This window comes from Phlebotomus papatasi, chromosome 2 (genome assembly GCF_024763615.1).
Source record: "Phlebotomus papatasi isolate M1 chromosome 2, Ppap_2.1, whole genome shotgun sequence".
NCBI lineage: Eukaryota > Metazoa > Arthropoda > Insecta > Diptera > Psychodidae > Phlebotomus > Phlebotomus papatasi.
The window spans coordinates 93,984,532-94,006,215 of record NC_077223.1 but is presented as its reverse complement, the minus strand read 5'-3'; the positions used below and the strand labels follow the sequence as shown (position 1 = coordinate 94,006,215).

General features: G+C 33.7%; 1 protein-coding gene across 17 annotated transcripts in view; it reads right to left on the bottom strand.

The window, feature by feature from the left end:
* Nucleotides 1-4,676: 4,676 nt before the first annotated feature.
* LOC129802485 (arginine kinase 1) overlaps nucleotides 4,677-21,684 on the bottom strand; it is a 35,828-nt gene continuing 18,820 nt past the window's right edge. For 3 of the 17 annotated variants that reach the window (XM_055848359.1, XM_055848375.1, XM_055848376.1), the window contains 3 exons: nucleotides 7,667-7,851; nucleotides 6,496-7,049; nucleotides 4,677-5,373 (listed from right to left, as the gene is read on the bottom strand). In XM_055848359.1, coding sequence (XP_055704334.1) covers nucleotides 5,026-5,373; nucleotides 6,496-7,049; nucleotides 7,667-7,851 — 1,087 coding nt within the window. In that variant the 3' untranslated portion in view covers nucleotides 4,677-5,025. Of the gene's footprint in view, nucleotides 5,374-6,495; nucleotides 7,050-7,666; nucleotides 7,852-11,638; nucleotides 12,064-16,049; nucleotides 16,078-16,115; nucleotides 16,411-16,598; nucleotides 17,220-21,684 lie in introns of those variants that run through there. The other 14 variants (XM_055848366.1, XM_055848372.1, XM_055848370.1 and 11 more) reach the window with 14 other exon arrangements.

The window sequence follows — 21,684 nt, the reverse complement described above, 5'->3', positions numbered from 1 at the left end:
TCTTTCGAGAATCTATCAGTGGACCAACTACAATGGACTTGTTCTTACTGTGTTATCACACTTGCACATTAAAATTTTAATATGATTCACATTAATTGTCGCTGGTGAGAGTCCAAATGTGTAATTTGTGTGTTTGAATCATTTTATATTCAAAATTTGATCTATTTGTTGATAAAAAGGTAGACTTGGCCCTCAAAATTTGACATAAATTGATTTATAGCATTAATGCGAAAAATTAATGCGATTTTCTCTTTAATTTTTTAATGTGAAAAATATTTATGCTTTAGGTAAATTTAAATTTATTTTTGCAGGCCAAGTCCACTTCTTTATCAATAAATAAAAAAACCCAAACATTAAGTGACTCAAAGACACAAATTACATATTTGGACGCTCACAAAAGCGACAATTAATGTGAATCACATTAAAATTTTCAAAAATCTCAAGCTTTAATTATTCATACAAGGTGGAGGAATTCTGATCCTTACCCTTTATTTTTAGGGAATGAGGCTATTCCTTTCACTTCCAAAGTTAAAAATTTGGGAATCATTTTCAATGAAACCCTTACTTGGACTAACTATGCGGCTGAGATTTGTAGGAGGGTTTTCCATACCTTGCGCACTCTTAGACGTCTCCAAGCTTTCGCACCACAAGGTACCAGACTTCTACTTATTAGGTCTCTAATTATTCCTTTCTTCACCTATGGGGCTGAATTAATTTTCAGCGCCAGTGTTGAGACGAAGGATCGCCTGAGCAGGGCATTTAATTCTTGTGTGCGTTACGTTTTTGGGTTGCGCAAATACGATAATATTTCTCATTGGGTTGACTCAATCCTTGGCCTTCCTCTTGTCCCTTATCTACAGACTCGTGCTGTTGACTTTGCCTCTCGATTATTGTACACTGGTGGGCCACGGTATCTCGGGGAGTTTGTGATGGCTGGATCATCCACTAGGGCTTCGTGTCTCCGTGTGCCGCGTTCGGGGTGTCGCATTCTCCGAAACTCTCTTTTTGTAGAGGGAATTATTTTATGGAATAGCTTACCTCGTGAGCGGAATAGGAAGCTAAGAACGTCTTCAGACTAGAGGTTTAGCCTAGTTTCTGAAGGTCTCAAAATCCTAAATAGAGGGCAATTTCGTTGCTTTTTAAGAGCGTAATAGGTCATTCACCTTTAATAATCCAATCCTAAGTTAAATTTTTCCAAAAAATCGTGATTGATAAGAAATTACAGAAGTTAAGCCATTTGGCTAAGCCTTAGATCTGAAGCCCGTATAATTCTCAGATTTGTGGCTACCACGCACTCCTTAAATCCCGCGTAACCAATTGTTTAGGGAAACTTTTTTGTACAGAGGACAGCTTATCCTATTTATTTATCAATAAATTGAAAACTTGAATATCCTCAAAACAACCCTGAGGACTCTGTGCCACTGGGAAACGCTATCGTTGAATCTTAAGGGATGCCAGGGAGTTGTACATAAGACCTTTTGCCTTAAATAAACTTAATTGCCACTTAAAGTATAAGTTAAGTTTTCGGGATAGTTCATAGCATCTCCAGAATATTTCTGTATTTTTATGCATTAAAAATGTATTTATGCTTTATTCTTTAAAATTTATTTACATCACATCGCTCCTTGGAAATTACAAGGGGCCAACTCAATCTGAGCCATTTTTCAGGAGACAGCATGAAAGATTAAACTTTGTATAAATAATTATCTCAATTAAGTATGTTAATAAAAACAATTTAATTCTTTTCTATTTGAATGAGCATTATTATAAACATCGAAACATACATATTTTTACCTTTCAAAATATGTTTTTTTATGAGTTAGCTCTTTGTCATTCTAAATTATGCGCAAATTTTCATGAAATTAGAATGACACGGGATCAACTTGCTTGAGTTAGTTCCTTGTTTCACAAAAAATTGAACGATAAATCTATTTTGTGCCCTTTGACTTCAAACCAAACCGCGCAAGCAATCATAAAGAGTAAAATTTTGAAAAACTTTTCTAATAACGAAATTTATTGACTCATATCATCTGAAATTTTATTAAATTTTCTGTCTGAGTGCATTCAAACCTCAAAATCGCCAAAAAGTGAGTTGGCCCCTTGTAATTTTCAAGGAGCGACATAAAAGATAGTTTACATGAGTACTCGTAGAATGAATTACGTTGAACCGTTGAACTTTGAAATGATATACAGTGGAGGAAATTTAAATAGGTATTTTTTCAAAGGGGGTGGTGTGGGTGTGGGGTTGGTCCAACAAACCTAGTTTTATTATGCCAAGTAAAGGTCTGCCCAAGGATCATTTTTATCATAGTGACCCGCACTCACTCTTCTGCGTGCGTGAACACCAGTCAATAATTCGAATTTATGGTACAAATAGGGGGGAAATTTGAATAGGTATTTTTATTTTTCAATATTACTAGAACCGTTCTTTTATAAGAAATTGTTTATATTGATAATAAAATGATCAAATTAGTCTTTTCCTTCAAATTAAAGCCTTCAACAGTAAGAAAATTTTATTTAATAACTAGAATTTTTGATTGATAGAGGCCATACGATTTTAAGTAATAAAATCGTTCTAATAAAGGGCTTTAAGGAGCTTGGCTTAAAAATACTTGCTATTACGTAGAGGATGAGTAATTCAGGAAACATTATTTGCCAATTCGTCAATAAAAAGGACTCCTAGGGACGAAAATAAGGTACTTTAATAGGTATTACCATGTTATCTGATAAGGATTTGGTACAACCTTTTTGCAAAGCTATGACTTTTACGATACAAACTTCTGAAATACAGATAGGATATTCAAATACCAATCACTACACGTCGCATCCGAGGAATCCTGATGGCTACAATCTACCTACAGTGGACAAAATCTCTTAAGAAACTACCAGTAAAGAAACAGCATTTTGTCGCTCGATTGGTATTCAGTAAAAATGATTTTTTATGGATGAAAACTGACGAAATATTATTTTTTCTATTGGTAAAAACTTTAATTTATAACATTCCGCCAAATCTTGTGATAGAAATTCATTTCTCTTTGAATTCCAATCGACCCTCAAAATTATGCTTATTAAATGGCGGTTTCTTCAAAGGTTTTGTGCAATCTAGGCAGATTGTAGCCATCAGGATTGGTCAGATACGACGTGTAGTAATTGGTACTTCAATAATCTACATGTATTTGAAAAGTTTAATAAGTAAAACTCACTGTTTTATAAGAAATTTGTGCTAAATCCTTACAATAAAACATGGTATTACCATTAAAAGTACCTTATTTTCGTCCCTAGGAGTCCTTTTTATTGACGAATTGGCAAATAATGTTTCCTGAATTACTCATCCTCTACGTAATAGCAAGTATTGTTAAGCCAAGCTCCTTAAAGCCCTTTATTAGAACGATTTTATTACTTAAAATCGTATGGCCTCTATCAATCAAAAATTCTAGTTATTAAATAAAATTTTCTTACTGTTGAAGGCTTTAATTTGAAGGAAAAGACTAATTTGATCATTTTATTATCAATATAAATAATTTCTTATAAAAGAACGGTTCTAGTAATATTAAAAAATAAAAATACCTATTCAAATTTCCCCCCTATTTGTACCATAAATTCGAATTATCGACTGGTGTTCACGCACGCAGAAGAGTGAGTGCGGGTCACTATGATAAAAATGATCCTTGGGCAGACCTTTACTTGGCATAATAAAACTAGGTTTGTTGGACCAACCCCCCACCCACACCACCCCTTTTGAAAAAATACCTATTTAAATTTCCTCCACTGTATCTCAAATTCTACAAAGGTTTGGAGACTTGTGACTCTGGTAATTTACCCATGACACAAAAAATACGACTATATGTATAACAGATGGTGTACATGATAAAACATAGAAAATTACATAGAATTGCTATATACATACATAGCATATTTTTCTTTTTTTCAAGCCTTTCAGGCTTTCAAAATAAGCTCTATTTCGAATTTTTCCGTTATTGATAATTTTCCAAATCACTTCTGAATACTTACATGAAATTGAGGTATTTTCCAAAGAAAAACTAAAGTAAAAGTAAAAGCAAAAGCACTTATTTTCTGTTTTAAAGATTTTATTGAGAATTTGATTTTGGTATTCCAACAACTGACAGTAGTCATTCAAAAATTTATATTTCATCAATTTTTGGCTGTACATTGAACAGTTGTAAACCACTTTTTTTTCCATTGTATGATCTCGTAGGTGGTAAATTCTTCACATATCATTCGCACTACTCTCATTATGTTTCTTCCCAATTCCAATGGCTGTGTTCAATCATATTCATTTATACTATCCAAGTGTTCACATTATGTTACGACTAGAATTAAGCAGCCGAATAAACGAAATTATTTCAATGTCCATTAATTTTCTTTTAAATGTTTTTTTTGTAGTCTCTTAAGAACTGTTTGACTAATTTTTCGCTCTCTAAACTACAATTTTTTTGTTTTCAAGACTAAAAGGACACCTTACACCCCATCTATTTGAGTTAAAATGTGGGTGAAGAGAAAATTAAAGAGAAGAAAACTACCAGGGAAAACTTCCAAAGTACATTAGCGATATCCTCATCTATCTATCATGCTGATGATCTACTAAAAAAAAACTATGATAAATTCTTGCGATAAAAAAAAACACCAAACAGGAAAATGAAAGAAAAGATGGAAAATCTGCTGTTTCTTTCCTTTATTCCACTCTACATTTTAGAGTATCTTTTTGCGTGTGTCATTTGGCAAAATATTTTAAATGGTGGAGTCGCGAACGAAAAAGAAAATCTAAAGAAAAGTGTGAAAGAAACATGTGAGTGTCCAGCATTGCGAGATGTCAATGAAATGCTGCATGTTCTCCATTGATTTCCACATCCACGATGTGTTTAGTTGAAAGTTAGTTTTCTTCTTTTTTTTACCAGCAAAATATGAAATAGCAAATAGAAATACAGTAGTTTTGTTTTTTGTCCAGACTTCTCAGCGAAAATGAAATAAAATCTGCGGCTCAGTGTCTTTGGGGTATTTGTGTCTTTACAGGCTCTTCTCGATCTTGATGAGCTCAGCAATGCCATCGTACATCTCCTTGACGGCATCATACTCCGTGAGTCCCATGCGGCGCTTGTTGGAGATGTCATAGACGCCACCCTCAGCTTCGGTGTGCTCACCACGGGTTCCACGCACCTGCAGATTGTACTTGCCAGCAACTTCCTCAAGGCGGGCCTTGTTGGCCGCGAGCTTTGGCACCTTGATGTGGACAGAAGCGCGGATGGTGGTGCCCAAGTTGGTGGGGCAGAACGTGAGGAAGCCAAGACGGTCGTGGTGGGAGAAGGGAATGCGTTTCTCAATATCATTCACGGCCGTTACGAGGCGACGGTAAACCTTTAAGGGGAATTGAAAGAGTTCAATTAGGAAGATAATCCTTAAAAGTAGGGGAGACTGGGGCAAAAAGTCACAAAACGGATATTTTATTTTTTTTACAAGCTTCTCGAGCGCTTTAAAAATTTCTAATTAGTGCAGTTTTATAGGAAATTTACCGCTCTACAACTTTGTGAAAGTAATTTTCCTCTATTTTGTAAGGAAATGCGATTATCGAGCCAATTTCTAAAAGGTAATTTTGTGACTATTCTCAAAAATACTGGGGCAAATAGTACCAGACATTGGGTATTATCATATTTTGACTCGCTTCATTACGGGCTTTCGTAAATTTGAAAAAATACCTAGAGGACATATTTTCATAGAAAATTTATTCATCTACATCTTTGTAAAACACCGTTTTCTCTGCGAGAAAAGTGAGAAACCGTGAAAAGCGCTTTTCAAGCTATTTTAGAAAAAAAACACAAAAGACTGCAAATCGTTTGACCAATGCAAACAACAAGCGGCGAGACATGATAATGACCTTTCTTTTCGCCATGAGACATCAGAAATTGCTTCGCTTTTTTGTTACTTTTTGCTCTATACCTTCTGTTACTTTTTACCCCAAGTGACCATTTTTAATAAAAGGATATTTGGAAAAAAGAACTTTTGTGAAATTCTAAAATAGAGAGCGGATTCGTATTCAAAAAATCCAAATTATTTAGAACCTTTTGTTACTTTTTACCCCAGGTGACCATTTTTAATAAAAGGCTATCTGGAAAAAAGAACTTTTGTGAAATTCTAAAATAGATACCGGATTCATATTAAAAAAATTCAAATTATTTAGAAAATATTCACCAGTGCATCAATTTTGGAAAATAAGTAGGTAATAATTGTTATCTTCTGCAAGGAAAATATTTCAAAAATAGGGCTGAAAATTTCTATATTTTTTATTTTCTAAATTCCTTGTTCGAATTCTAAGAAACTGACGACATTGAAGTAGGTCTATGGAGGCTATCTATATTAAAAAAAAATTGAACCGCTGTCTTTTTTACCTTGGAAAATATTGAATTTTGAATTTTTTGATTTGTGACTTTTTGCCCCAGTCTCCTCTACCTTTAAAATAAAACAGAGGAATTTGTTACTCACCTGACCCAAGTCACCACCCATCTGCATGGAGATGATACGCAGGTGATCTTCCTCATTGCACCAGACCAAGAAGGTCTTGGCATCGTTGTGGTAGATACCACGTCCACTTGGCCAGAAGCGGCAGGCATTGGCGGCCTGGAGGAAGCGATCGCCCTCTTTGAACAGGAAGTGATCATCGATGAGCTGCTGCTGAACGGCCTTTTCCATACCAGTGAGAGGGTAGAACTTGCCCTTGAGCTCACCCTCGAGCCCAGACAAAGTGGTGGACACCTTCTGTTCCATTTCCTTGTACTGGGCCTCAGTGAGGCATGGATTGAAGGGGTAGCCTTCCATGGAGCGGCCACAGCGCACACGAGTAGAGATCACAAACTCACCAGCAGGATCGAGGTTGCCGAAGGTGTCCACATCACCGAAGTTGCGTGGTGGATGCTTGTCCGTCTTCTTGAATCCTGCATGGTAATCCTCAATGATGGGATCGAAGAGGTCAGAGAATACAGAGTACGCCTCAGCATCAGGAGCATAGATACCAACACCAGAATCGTGATTCTCGAATCCTAAAAGCAATCAAAATGTTCAAAATGTATATTGTCAGTCATTGATTTTATTCTATAAATTATGTAAATCACATGAGGTAATCTACAATATACTAAATTTATACAATTTCGCATTGAAATAAACACATAGAATTGATTTTACCAGATAAATAATTCAGTGCGAAAAAGAACTACCGACACTCTTTAAACATTAAAGTGTTATTGACTACCGGACATTATCGGTTTTCAATTAATAAATTACTGGATTTTCTCAGATTCTCTTACGTAAATTATCATTTAACTATCCTCAAAGAGAAATTGTCATGTTGCACATTCTAATTTATTCTCACAAATATTTGAATAAAGAAATTTTAATGACTTGGCATTTTGTCAAAATTGACTCTATCTAAGATAAACATTTGGAGTATAAATACAAATTATTATAACATCAATTTCTCATGACTCCGAGTCTTCCACAGAAAAAAAACCTATATTTATCTGCTATTCAATTAAATATTAATTAATTGAGCACTTTGTGCGTAAACTAAATGTTCTTATCGCAAAACTAACAGACGATAAGAAATCAAAGTCGAAGCACACATCTATTCCATTATGAGAATTTTTGGTAAGAATCTCACCAGATTGGACGCAGTCCAAGAGGGAGGATCCAAAGGATGGTGTCTTCTTGGTCTTGAGGGCATCAAAGACCTCCTTGGTCAAGTACTTCTTCAGCAGGGACTTGGAGTCGGATGCGGCAAGCTTGGCGAATCCAGCCTCCAATTTCTCAAGTGTAGCAGCATCAACCATGGTGTCGGATTTGTTCCTGAACATTGCCAAAAAAAAAAATAAAAGAAAATACAAAAGACAATTAGCAAAGTTTTTTTTTAGAAAATTTTCACTTTGCGATAGGGAACTTCCCATCGCGTGTTTCAAGCTAATTTCATTGCAAAGAAAATTTTCCTAATACTTTTTCCAAACGCTATATGCACTACCTATATTTATTTTGTACCTATCTTCTTTTCGAGAGTTTGTAAATTTCTCTGTAAACATTGGGGAGGGATTAAGACTATTTTAATAAGCATGAAGCGAGTCCTCAGAAAGTTTTTCCTTTTCAGTGTAAAAGGTATATTTATAAATATCATGGATCATAATTTTATTTTGTAATGCTCTCCGCACAGATAATTTTCTTATTAAAGAAAATTATTTGACTGTGAATTTCTTCGCTGCAAGAGGTAGAGGAAGATAGGGCAATTTCACGCAGCTGAAATTTGCTAAACGAATATTTAACCATATTCAAACTGAGTATGTTCTGTTGGTTTCTCTTGGGTATTGACTATCTGAATCTATATTTTCGAAAGTAATGCATGCGTGAAACTGCCCTATCCTCTTCTAGTAAGCATAACCAAATAACGTCAACATTTGATTTTTTCAGTCTCCCTTATATAATTTTTGAATTCTTTAATGTTCAATTAAAGAATTTTAGAGCGAACCCTGCCATTGCAATCTCAATAAGGATGGAAAGAACCATTCCTACTAAAAATAGGCCAAACTTCAAAGTTTTACCCTTTGATTTTGAAATAAAGACAGCTTATTGTGATTAATTTGCGGACTTTGTGTTCAATATCACTTGTATTTATGTACGGAGAATCGTCAATCAGAGCAAATGACACTCAAATCATCCAATGTGCTCTAGAGTGGGCATAGGAAAAATTCCTGCCTCCACCCAGGAAAGTACTGGAGGACAGAGGAATTTTTCCTAACTCCATTCCGGAAAAGACTGGATAAAGAGAGATCATTTCGTGTCAAAGTTAGAGAATCCCTATTTTAAATCGAAATCTTACAGCAATAACTGTACATTATATTAGAAGCTCCCCTCAAGGTTTAAGTTTTAATCGTGATAAGCTTTAATCCTTTAAGAAAAATGGGTCACCGGTAACCCAAAACAATTTCTAAGGCTATCTCTAAACACACTACGACTTAAGCCGAGAGACAGCTTAACGTAACTACAATCAAAATAATGATCAGATTATATTTCCATCAGTTTCTGACAAATCCGTGTTCCGGTTTGAGTTGAGAAACAGCTTAGTTGTCGGAAACTGGTGGAAATTTAGTCAAATCATTATTTAAAATTATAATTACGCTAAATCGTTTCTCGGCTTAAGTCGTAAGTGTGTCTAGGGAGTAAGATTGTGTTTCGTTCTATAAAGCCAAAAATTTATTTTCTGATCCGCAATTTTTGAGCCTCATATCCTTAAAGGATTAAAATTAAGAAAAAAGAGTTATAAATGTTTGAGTTTCAGCATAACTAAGAGTTTTGAAGATTTATGCTTTAGCTTTTGAGATTATTAATACAAAATGGAGCGTTGGTTTAGGATAATACAGGTAACTGGCCTGATATCTTGAAGATAGTCTTTAAGTGGACGTAGTGTTTCTACGAGTTCTCTTTTCTCGTAAGACTTTCAATAACATTTCTGGATGACGTGACAGATCGAATTACGCAGAATATTGCTTCATATTATGTAAGTTGAAATAAAATGTTTTACATATAATTTATTTTTGCGTAAAAAATACTATCTTTTTAACAGCTTTTGGCTCGGAAGATTTTTTTTCTCAATTTCAAACTGAACTAATTGGAATATAATTTTAATACTGATATTGTAACAAAGATCACCTAACTAAAGATGAGGCTTTTCCATTGTTATGTGTCGGAGGTCTAAAGTAATGCTAAGATGGCGATGGACTCATGGGTAAAGCATAAAGAATACGAAAGGAGATGACTAAATTCATTTAAAATATAGGGGAGACTGGGGCAAAACTTGTATTTAATTCTTTCACGAGCTCTGAGAAAAGTTAAACGTTTTATAAAATGAGCATATTCTTATAGGAAATTTACTGCTCTACAAAATTGCAGAAGACTATTTACCTCTATCTCGAAAGATATGTGATTTTCGAATCATTTTCTAAAAGTTCGATTTTGTGGAGATTCTTAAAACTGCTGGGGCAAATTTTGTCAGTCTTCAGATAATTTGTGACGTTTTACTCTCGCAAACGTTAAAAATATCAAATAGACATATTTTTATAGGAAATTTATTCTTCTACAACTTTGTCCCAGATAATTTTTCTCTATCTTAACGAGAAATGTGCTTAAATTGAGCTAATCAATATTGATATTTTCTGTAAGCCAAATATTCTAAAAATAGGGCTCAAAATTTCATTATTTTTTATTTTACATAATCCTTCCTCGAATCTTTGTAAGTTACTTTCTAAGTTTTAGAAAGTTTAGAAGGTTTAGTTCATGAAGGCTATCTATAATAAAAATTTCAAGCCTCAATCCCTTTTATTTTAGAAAATAGTGAATATTGAAATTTTCGTTTTGACAAGTTTTGCCCAGTCTCCCCTATACGTTCTGCTAAGAGGTGTGACTTATTTTTCAAACGTATGGCCAGTAGTAGAGTACCACCTTTCAAGGATTGATATGGTGCTAATAATTTCTAAAAAAATTGCAATCGATAAAATATGGGTGGAGTTTAGGCAAAGATCAAATATTATTTCTTTTAAAAATTAAAAAAAAAACAAAGGAAAAGGGCTTTATTATATATAAAAGATTTAACTTAATTTATTCAATTAAATTCAATTTTATTTTGAACTGATCAAAATTTAACGTTATGTTATTTGTATTTTGTTAATTTCATTGTATATCTTTGTACGCTGCCCTTTATTTCTTTTTAATATCTTTAAAAACAAAAGTCCCCATTGTTAAACAATTCAAAAGTCATGATAAATTTATGACTTTAACTAAAAAGTCTTCCCTTTTCCATTTCTTTGTGCCTTTTCTTTTAACTTCAACCCGTCACGAAAATTTCATTGTGTAAACTTTTAATTATTTTGTCTGTTGATTTTCGTTGGGCATTTCATGTTTCCAGGAAAATTATGGGTGTGGGTGTCAATTGATTAGTGTTGGGGACAAGTAACAAGCAAAAGGACTGCTTCACCCTGCTTATCATTAGCATATACAAATTTCCCAATGGAATATATTGGTCTGAATACTGTGTCGTCTCTGCATAAATGTTCAAACTTCAAACATCCCTAACGACATACACCCAATGATTAATCGAATATGATATTTCTGATGTGATTTCTGAGCGCAGCTGCACAAATTTGTCACCCCTCTTGATCATCATCATCCCCTATCCTACTCTTCTGATCCCTCCCTATACCCAATCCTACAACGAACTCTTCCTATTTTCAACGTCAAATTGTTGATTTCTATTATTCCTTCCAGTACTTTAGCATATATATTTGATTTGTCTGAAAAAACTATAATGCAAATAATAGAGGATAATGTTACACTGTACGCACTCTTGGCAAAGAAATTATACATTCACTCGTATCAGCTGAAGAAGCGCAAAAAACTATATAATAAAAAACAAAGAATTGTATAATGGGAAATATTATGGATCATAATTTCTGGATGATAAATATTGTTTCGAAAAGCCATCAGCAACACATTGGTAAAAGGAAAATTATCCGGTGCGGCATTTTCAGGAGTCTCTCTATACTCTCAATGCCGCACTTACCTCGCCAAGAATACCATCGAGTTTGATACACACCCTTCAGCTCCGCCGGTTGTTCCATTGTCTGCCGTTTTATCTTTTTTTTCCTTCGATGTACACCCGCCCATTTTCACCAAATTTTCTTCTCACTTTTCTTTCTCTTCACCACAAAAATTTATCTCTCTCTTCTTCCTCTCTTGCTCTCACCACCGTATCAAAAATAAACTTCCTTGTCCTCTCTCTCTTTGGTCTTTTTTTTTCTTATAATTTTAATGTCTCTATAGTTTCTAAATACTTAATTAAATTGGTCTCGTCCTTTATCAACACGAAAATAGGTGTCGAGAGGACAATTTTGAGTTTCTGAATCACAATTTGTTGTTAAAATATTCAAAAATGTGACAAAAGACCCCGTCCAACAATGTGGGTGATGATTTTGAAGAGGTGCAAGACAAGGGTGGTGGGATTTTATTGATCCGTAGTGACTGGTGTTGAGAAAAAAAAACGGGGCGCGTCAGGATCACTCTAACAAACTATTTATAGATAAAGATTCCCTCTAAAATATTTATGGAGAAAATTGTGCGTTTCCTTTTTTTTCTACTTTTCTACCACAATTGATTTTCTTTTGTTACCCCAAGACTATTATTAATTTCTTTCCTAACAATTAAATTTGTTATGCCTCTCAATGTTCTCTTCACTTCCTTTTGGTGTGTCCTTTTTTTCTCGTAATTTTTCACACACACTCTGTATTCCCAAATTTTCTCAGCATTTCACGATGCTTCTGAGAACCGAGAAAAGCCACTGAACTCAATCAAGGGAGTGTCACTTGGGATATGAGACAATCTTTGGTTGCCTCAATCTTGCACTTTTGGTCCTCACACAACTCACGCACTTTTGGGGGTTGAGTTAGGAAAATGGGTGCAATTAAGCAATGAAAATTCCACACACAAGCTTCATCAATTGGGACGCCTGGAAAATCAAACACTAGCGCCTCGGAGGTTCTGCTGTGTCTATCAAATGAAAAGTATAACCGTTTTCGCGATGGATGAACCGAAAGAAAACTTTTGCGAAAACTGATAAACCCAAGTTCAAGGGGGATGTCGATTGAAATTGCCGGTTTCACTGTCCTTCCTGGGCTAAAATGGAGGCAGCCGTGTCCTTCCGCTGTGCTCGGCGTTCCACATTGGCGCAGGGGTTGCGGCAGAGTGCGAACCGCCGGGAAGACGCAGCGGCGGCGCCGGTCGCACCCTTATCTGTGCTGCCAACTGTCGGTAGACATCGGCACCATGTCGGACGCTTCAGATAGGGGATGGACGTCCGCCTCACCCAGCCATCGCGCGCGCCAAAAACACACACACGGCCGTATGCACGCTCGTGCGGGGTTTGGAAATGCCATACCAGGCATTAGGGGTGAGAAGCTCGCAAACAATAGAAACTAAACAATACATTAACTAGAGGACACAGTGCACGAAGCAGGGTGACACCAAAAGGGATTCTCATAATCTTCATTTCAATTTTATAATCCGGTATATGACAATAAAAATTCTGATACTAGGTTATCAAGCCATAATTTGTAAATCATCTCAAGTGATTTACTGCGTCTCCAAGATCAAGGATTAGGTAATCCCATATTCAATGCTCTTCGAACAAAGATTAAAGCAACAGTTAATCCAACTGTGATCATAATTAGAGGACAATGGGGCAGTTTCACACTGTCATGACTGCAGAAAAGAAACTTTTCGGATTAATCAATTATTAGGAATTATACTAATTTCCAAAATTGTATTAATGAGCAGTAAAAATCTAAATATTAAACTTGATTGTTTTTAGAATGTTAAAAACAACGAAATCATATTTTTTCGATCGTAGGACGCTTTCCATTTTATTTTTTTTTTATTAAATATTTAAATATTCCATTTTATTATTTTCTATATATTTTTCAGAATAAACATTCTTGGTCAGTAGAGAGATAAAATTGGACAGTAAATAATTTAAATTGGTCAATAAAAATAGTTTTAAAATTTTCTCTTTTCAAGAATACATTTACAATTTATTATTTCAGTTTTATCTGTTTTACTGACTAAATTTTATTGTTTTTACTGATCAATTTTTATTTTTTACTAACCAATTGTTTATTGCCGTTTATTAATAGCAAATTCTTAAACGAGAATTAGGAAATATTTAGCTTTAAGGGGTTACTTGGTCACGCAGACTAAAAAACCGTGCATTTTTCTCTAATTTTTTTCAGCATATTAAAAATATTATTTAATTGAAGTTGTTAGGCATATTAAAGTACAACATTTAAACTATATTTTCTTAAATTATCATTAAAAAATTTTAAAAAGTATACCATTGAGACCTGATTTTTGAAGACTTGTTTTTCTTTTGAAGAACACGATGGAAGAGATTTTTAAAATCAAAAACGTAAATCTTTCCTATTAGCTCATAAGGGCCTTGACAGACTTGAGGATTAGCCGAGAGACGACTTAGCGTAATTGTATTCGAAATAATGGTTACACCGGATTTCTATCATTTTCCACTAAGCCGTCTCTCGGCTTAAGTCGTAAGTGTGTCTAGGACATAATTAAAAGTACTCTTTGAACGAAGGATTTAATGTTTACTTTATCAAAACTTATTCTACAAAAAGAAATATGATGTATAATACATAAAAAATGATATTTTTTGTATGAAATTCTTTCAAAAAATAATTTCTGTTTTTTTTCAAAATCTTTCGTTCAATGACTATAGTTTAACTTACTTAGCTAACAGGAAATAATTGTTTTTTGATTTCTGATGAATCAAATCCGAAAAATATTGTCCACTGAGAAGCATGCTTATTTTTAAAACATCTTCGAAAATCAAGTTCCAGAGGATGAATTTTTAAAGTATTTTTTTTTTAAATGAAAATTTAAGAAAATATATCAGTTATAATGTTGTACTTTGGCTTGAATGGTAAATGAAATTTGGCTTGAATAAGGTTTTCATTTTACTGAAATAAAAAAGAAAAAATGCTATTTTTGTCTATTTTGAGCCAGGTTGGAGGAAGTGGGGCAGCTTTGAAAGTGCGGCACCTTTGAAATTGGGATTTTCCTCCTATGTATAAGTGGAAATGAGCCATATCATAATGTAATTTAGCTTCTCAATCTGTTTGTGCACCTAAATTATATCCCGATAAGGCTCAATTTTATTTAAAAATAGGTGAAAAATCGCAATTTCAAAGGTGCCCCACTTCCCCCTAACCCTTTATATTCTAAAATTCTGGCAAAAAATAGTATTGCACGAAATTGTTCTATATTCTCTCATTATACAGAAAGAATCATGGTTACATTTTAACTCGAAAAAGATACTAAAGTTATTAAAATTGTTTAAAAATCAATCTTACAATCACCAGGACCATTATTTTTTAATCGAAACAATTTGTTTGTTGAATAAATAAACAATTTGCTGAATAAATAAAGACAGTTTGACTTTGTTGAATTAATACTAAAATGGCTATAAAGAGTGCCGTCATCCCATATAAATTATTTTTACAATTTCTTTTTCCTTAATAAAATTCAATAATATCTTAGTTCAACGTCACTCTTTAATGTTGATACTATTGCTAACTTAATTTGTTTTGGTGTTCCCTTTTGAAAAAATAAAATTTCTCAAGTATGTGCACTCAAGATAAATGCCATCGCTTTATCGGATAATTAAACTTAGCGACTCTTCAAATTCACTTTCAATTGAAGTGCCAATTTCTCTCCAACCATTACATAATTACTCATTTGGCCTCAGAACACGCTAAAGTACAAAGTGACAGAATTTTCTATTTTTAAATTTTCTTTTGCAAATATAAAAAAATATATATATATTTTAAATTCTTTAATATTTTAGTACAATGAAAATGCAAATAAAATTTGAGAAATTTTGGCACTGAAATGTCATTTCCGGGTCGTATCCTTCGGCTTCAAGAAAACATATTTGTTGTAGTTTACAGCGAAATTTCACATTAAATTTTCCTACTTAAACACATTAGAACAGGAAACACATGTGACAAAATTCTAAAACAATTTTATTAGCCATTCGCTTCACCAAAAGATATAAATCTGTAGCAAATGACCGTTCCTGAGAAATCACACGAAAAGATCTACTATCAGCATTACCAATAAAATGAGTTATTCATTCAAAATGGAAAGGTTGTTTCATAGTGCTACCCTATGCCGTTATTAAAGGGATGAAAGCCGACGTACAAAATAATTACATTAATTTGACGATGAAAAAGAAATTATTGGGGGTGAGAGGAAGAGAGAAAAAGAGTGATATTGCTGAAGGGGTGATTGGAATGCACCCTTTTTGTATAAGCTCTTAGCACACGAGCTTTTTCAGAGCTTTCCAACTTCATCAATCCTCCCTTTTAGTTAGCGAAAGCTGCGTTATGAGCTTTCACCGATATTTTCATCAAGCGGTTTTTAAGCTCATTATAACCCACTGTGGCACTAAAAATAACTCCTGAATCACTTTAATATGGGATTGAAAATTTAAATAAATTAGAGACAATTGGATTATTGCATGCAACTAATCCGCGTAGTTTAGTGAACCCAAGAGACACAAAATTGATAGTAAAGACAATACTGCACTTGAATTAAAGACACGGGAACAGGTAAGATGTAGAGAAAATGGTGTGGACAGAGGCACCAAATCGAAGTGTATCCACTTGAGCCTCAAATCGACTGACACCTCTTTCAATAAGTTGTCCAGGTATCAAGTCACAATTTTGCAATTAATTCTCAAAATGATCAAGAGAATCGGAGGAGTTCAATCTATAGTCTCTCCCCCTTGTAGGTATTCTTATCGTTGACAAAAGGTGATGAGATATTGACGCGAAATCGTGCTATATTGACAATGATATATACATTTTTACAGCAGATCGTTCCACTTGATAACAGTGGTAGTCATAAGTTGGAGAGAGATACTGACGCTATCAGTATTTGAACTTGTCGAAAGAATAATTATTATGTGAGTATGACATAAGAATTACCATAAATTGTTCCCAGTCTTAGTGTTCAAATGACGTTGAAGGCACCAGCAATGTCTGATGAACTTTTTCGTCAAAATTCGCATTAATTGCCAGGAAATTTAGTGACACCCGCGCAGGAACATGCCAATTTACAACTTCTTCCAACACTCGTTGCTCTCTAAATCAACTTCTTCCGGTTGCTCTCAGTATACTTCTTGCATGACTTCAGGCCAAAAGATATTGGCGGAATATATCCCAGAACTTGGCAAAAGAAACCATATTAGGACATGCAGAAGTATTATACAAAATTATACAATCACTTATCAACTTATCATGCACTTTTAATTTACGCCAATTGATTTATTGATGCCTGAGAACATATCATAAAGATTATAATGCTGGTATTCACCATCTAAAGACTGAAGAACCCAAATGTGTTATGTAATACGAGAGAGAGCACAAATTGTTAGGGAGTGATATACGAGAGCGCATGACTCAATTTCTTTTCATTACGAAAATTTCCCCAACTTCTTTGGTGATATCGAGTGTCAAGGTCTCTATCACAATGTATATTTTTCTTCACAGATTTATTCTATACCCTATAGACCCAAAATATTTCTCTCTGGGCTGTTTTCTTAGTTCAGGTGGAGCTCGAACAGCAATAAAATATGATTGTTTATAAAAATAGGCAAATAAAATCAGCATGGAAAATATGAAAAATATCAGCAAAACATTCTAATTGATGAAAACAGAGATTCTAAATTATGTGGAATTGATATATGCTTTCTTTTTTAATACATTTTTTTTCTAAATGGTGGGAAAAAATGATTACAAACACTTTGGGTGAAAAAAGTTACACATTAAAGGAGAATATAGGTAAGTCAACTTGTTATATTGATTTGAACTTAATTACAAGACGAAACTTCTCCCTAACTGTACATGGGGCAATCAAACCCGAATTAATTTACTTCAGATTTTTTCAGAGCAAAACCGTATGTAGGGGAAAGCGCGCTACCTTCAAACGACTTCAGCTTCGGATACCTCATTTTTTTCTGTGCTGCTTATCGATTTCACCCATTACACCCATAGCTTTTTTCTGGAAATTTAAGGCATTGGACAGCTATTAAAATATAATATGATAATGGGCCAAATTCATTTGCAATATATTGAAAAAAATGAATTGTTCGAAGCTTGAGTCGTCCGAAAGTAACGCCCTTTCCCCTATCTTTACACGAAATTAGTTTCATTTATTTCTTTTTTCTTAAAAAAAAATATCCTTTCGTTCTGAACCACAATTTGCTTCTTTTTAAGTTTTTTCTTATAAATTCTTAAAAATATTTGAATGTTTGAAATAAGAGTATTTAATGAAAAGTATAAAAACCATTTTAATTTTTTTTAATTTTTAAAATATTATATTTTTGTTTTATTTTCCAATTTTTACGCATTCTTTAACTATGTATTCCCATATCAATTTCCGTAGACATTTCATATTTGTTTCTATCTAAAAGGCGTATTTCTTTAAGTGGTCCTTAGACTAGAGATTTAGCCCAATTTCTGAAGGTTTTGAAATCCTAAATAGCAACAAATTTTATTGGTTTTTCAGAATCTAGTGGATTATTTTGTCTTTGGTAATTTTTTCTTGACCGATAAGAACTTAGAGCAGTTAAGCCATATAGCTAAGTCTTAAGTCTGAAGTCCTTATTACGGCTGATTTCTACACATACGATTCCAATTCTTATTTATTACGTTTACTAAATTATTTGCAAACAATTAGGATGGCGGTATTTACTTGAGGCCTTTATCTTTACTTATGGCCTCCTCGCAAAAAAACTACAATGTCACAAAATGATTTCAAAAAAAACCCAGATTATGAATATTTGATGTGTTACACTGAGAAAAAACAGGGATGTGATTAACTTTTTTTACTCATAACTTTAACATTTTTCAGGTGTAAAAATATATTAACATTTTTTAATGTTAATTTTACACCTTTTTAAGGGTAAAATTAATATGAAAAAGGGTAACTTTAACCCCTAATACACCTAAAAAGCATAATTTTTACGCCGATTTCGGATCAATACTGCAGGGTAAAATAAATATTTCCGGAATGTTATTTTAACCTTTTCGGATTCAGTGTATGATAATACATTACATTATTTTGGTTATCAAAATCATTTTCTGGCCAAAATTGTGACGAGGTCCTAAACAAAGACAAGCCAAAAGTAATGCCGCCACCCTATGCCAAAGAATTCTATATTTATTAAATGTAATATCGATTTAGTAATGTAACAGTTTTATAATAATATAGCAAGTTATTTAAATTTGCTATTACCATTCGTATCATACGTCCGCTACTGTCTTAGTATAAATGACCACAATCTGAAACAGAAGGGTTTACACATTTCCTTAACAAATGTGATCGATTTATTCCTAACACAAGTTTTTTTCTCTCAAATTGAATTGAAATTGAAAAGCAGGAGTGTTGCTTATCTAACAAATCCGCTGGATAAATTCAATCTGGCATAATATAGACAGAGCAAGAAGTGAGGTACATTTTAATTGGGACACCTTTTAATTGAGGTACCTTTAAAATAGGGCTTTTTCTTATTTTCAAATTTAACTTAGCATTATAATAATGTAATTTAACTTAAAATTAATTTATGGATATAAATCGTATATCGCGGTAAGGTCCAGTTCCATTTAAAAAAAAAGAAGGAAAAGCCCTATTTCGAAAACAATCGAATTTAATAGTGCCCCACTTCCCTCTATTAGAAATGGTTTCCAGCATGATAACAAATCCATAATTCAAAAATAATATCTAATATTTATTTTAAAATATTTTGTATTTTATAGAGATTTTGAGTTAGTTAGTTCGCATTTTTAACTACAGAATTTCTCAAAATTTTATACTACTTGACATAATATAGGGTAAGTGTGCCAAGTTCCGGCCAGCTTGCAATTTCGGCCAGCTTTTTGTTCCTCGAATTTCTATGAACTTTTAGATTTTACGTACTCTAAAGATTATATACAATGCAAAAGAATAACAAAAAATGTAGCTTCGACAAACGAGATGACGTGAAAAAGATATTGGAAGAATTCCCGAAGGGCAAAGAACGATGAGAATGAAGGTGTCCGAAATAGGTCACAAAAGCAATGTCTATATTTTTATTCATTTTAAAATATTGAAAATGATTTTAGAGGAAATAAAGACGTTAAACTCTTTACAAGGTTCCCAGCAACACTCTTTCAAAAGAAAGAATCAAAAAAATCTATTTGTATTTAAAATATTACATTTCAAAGTTGAGGCTTTGACGCTTGCATGCATGCCGAAATTTGGCACACTTACCCTAGTATTACCGTTAACGAAAAATTAAAATTGAAATCGATGTTGTATAATACGAAAACTAGAAGTCTAACTGTTATCAACCATATCATAAAGGAAACGTTTTAACGAAGGATTATCATTACAACGTATAATTGTATATTTATAAATTGAACAAAGGATGTACCTAAGAATCTAGGTAAATAATGAAAGGCTGTCATTTGACAAGGCAGTAGAATGCACCGGTCAAGCTTAAAATAAACTAACGTTGGGACATTAAATAATTAGAGTTGCAATGTATAATCGTAAATATAAATTTAAACATAAAATTCAGAACTTTTGACACATTTCAAAACACTTTAATAATCACATTGGTGGTGTTTATGAGAAGCTAGGAAGTAGGTTACAATACAATTGCCGGACAGGTGATAAGTTTGGCAATCTTTCTCTCTATTTTTATCAGGCCCAGCGTGTTTGGTACTGGAGGTTCGAATCAACGCTGAGACGGCCGTGGACGCATGGGAGGCAGTGGAATCAAAATTATCAAAAATTAGATGAAAACAAATAATAATAATAAATTTATCATCTATCTAAAAGTGAGGATATCGCTATATTTTGCATTGTTACTAGCATTACTAGTCATTTGAAATGGCTGAGAGCGATAAGAAAACCCCGGATGCAATACATTGGGAAAATTACTGGCATGTTGTCAGTGTTAATCGGAAAATTGCAGCACCAGAGTTTGCATAAATGATGAAAATTCAAATGACGTTGTGTAAAGAAACCTCACGATATATGCTCAGTAAAATTTATTCTCATTTTCATCACTCAAATCCTGACAGCATAATTAAATTTTATACCATCGTGCTAGGAAACTTATATAACCCGGCTTTGGCTTCCTCCATCTCTATCGATTTCCTTGGTATTGCAGAGAGGGCCCCACCGAAAAACCCTACGTGTTTTGTCGATACGTAAGGAAGCACCAAGAATTCCGCCAAAGAGCTGTATTTATTGAAAGGTCTTTCTTACCATCGAGCCCAGAAAATACTTGAGCTTTCTAGGCTGAGGTAGGAGCTTTCAGCAGATCAAATAAATTTTCCTCAGCGCCCATACCCTCGTGCGGTTGGGTGTTTTATTTTAAAAATAAATTGGTTGTTTTTCAACGTGATTTTTTTCCACAATCTCAAAATGCCGGCTATAAATTCCCAGGGCAAGAGAATAGTTCTAACTTTAACTTTTAATTCGCCTCCTTCACATACAATTGCCAGAATATCTCTGGCGTGGCATTAAGAGCCAGTGAAAATCAACTCATAGGGTACAAATCTCCAAGATGAGAGACTTTTGGTACTTACACTGCGCTCGCCAAGGAAAATTCTCCTATCAGGTGAACACACAAAATGTAAATAATGCAAAAAGGAGTTGCAATTGAAAATTTCTTGGCAAGAAAATCTTGTATCGAGTATTGCGAGCCAAAACAATTACCAACCAAGATTAATTCACTTTTTCCGGCTTGTGAACAACTTACAAGTTTGGCTGTTCTTGTTTGGTTGTTATGTAACAGAGGAAAAATCGACCAATGTTCTGATGGTGATTGCGCAACCAGAATAATATGCACTTTAACGTGAATTTTCTCAATGAGACTTTTTCATCAATTGCATTTTTGCTCATTTAGAATGGATGACTTTTAGTGGGATTTTTTTTTTCTGAAAATTCTTATACATTGATGCAGAATGCACACAATTCACGCCATGTAGCTTAGGCAAATACTATGACTAATGGCACGGA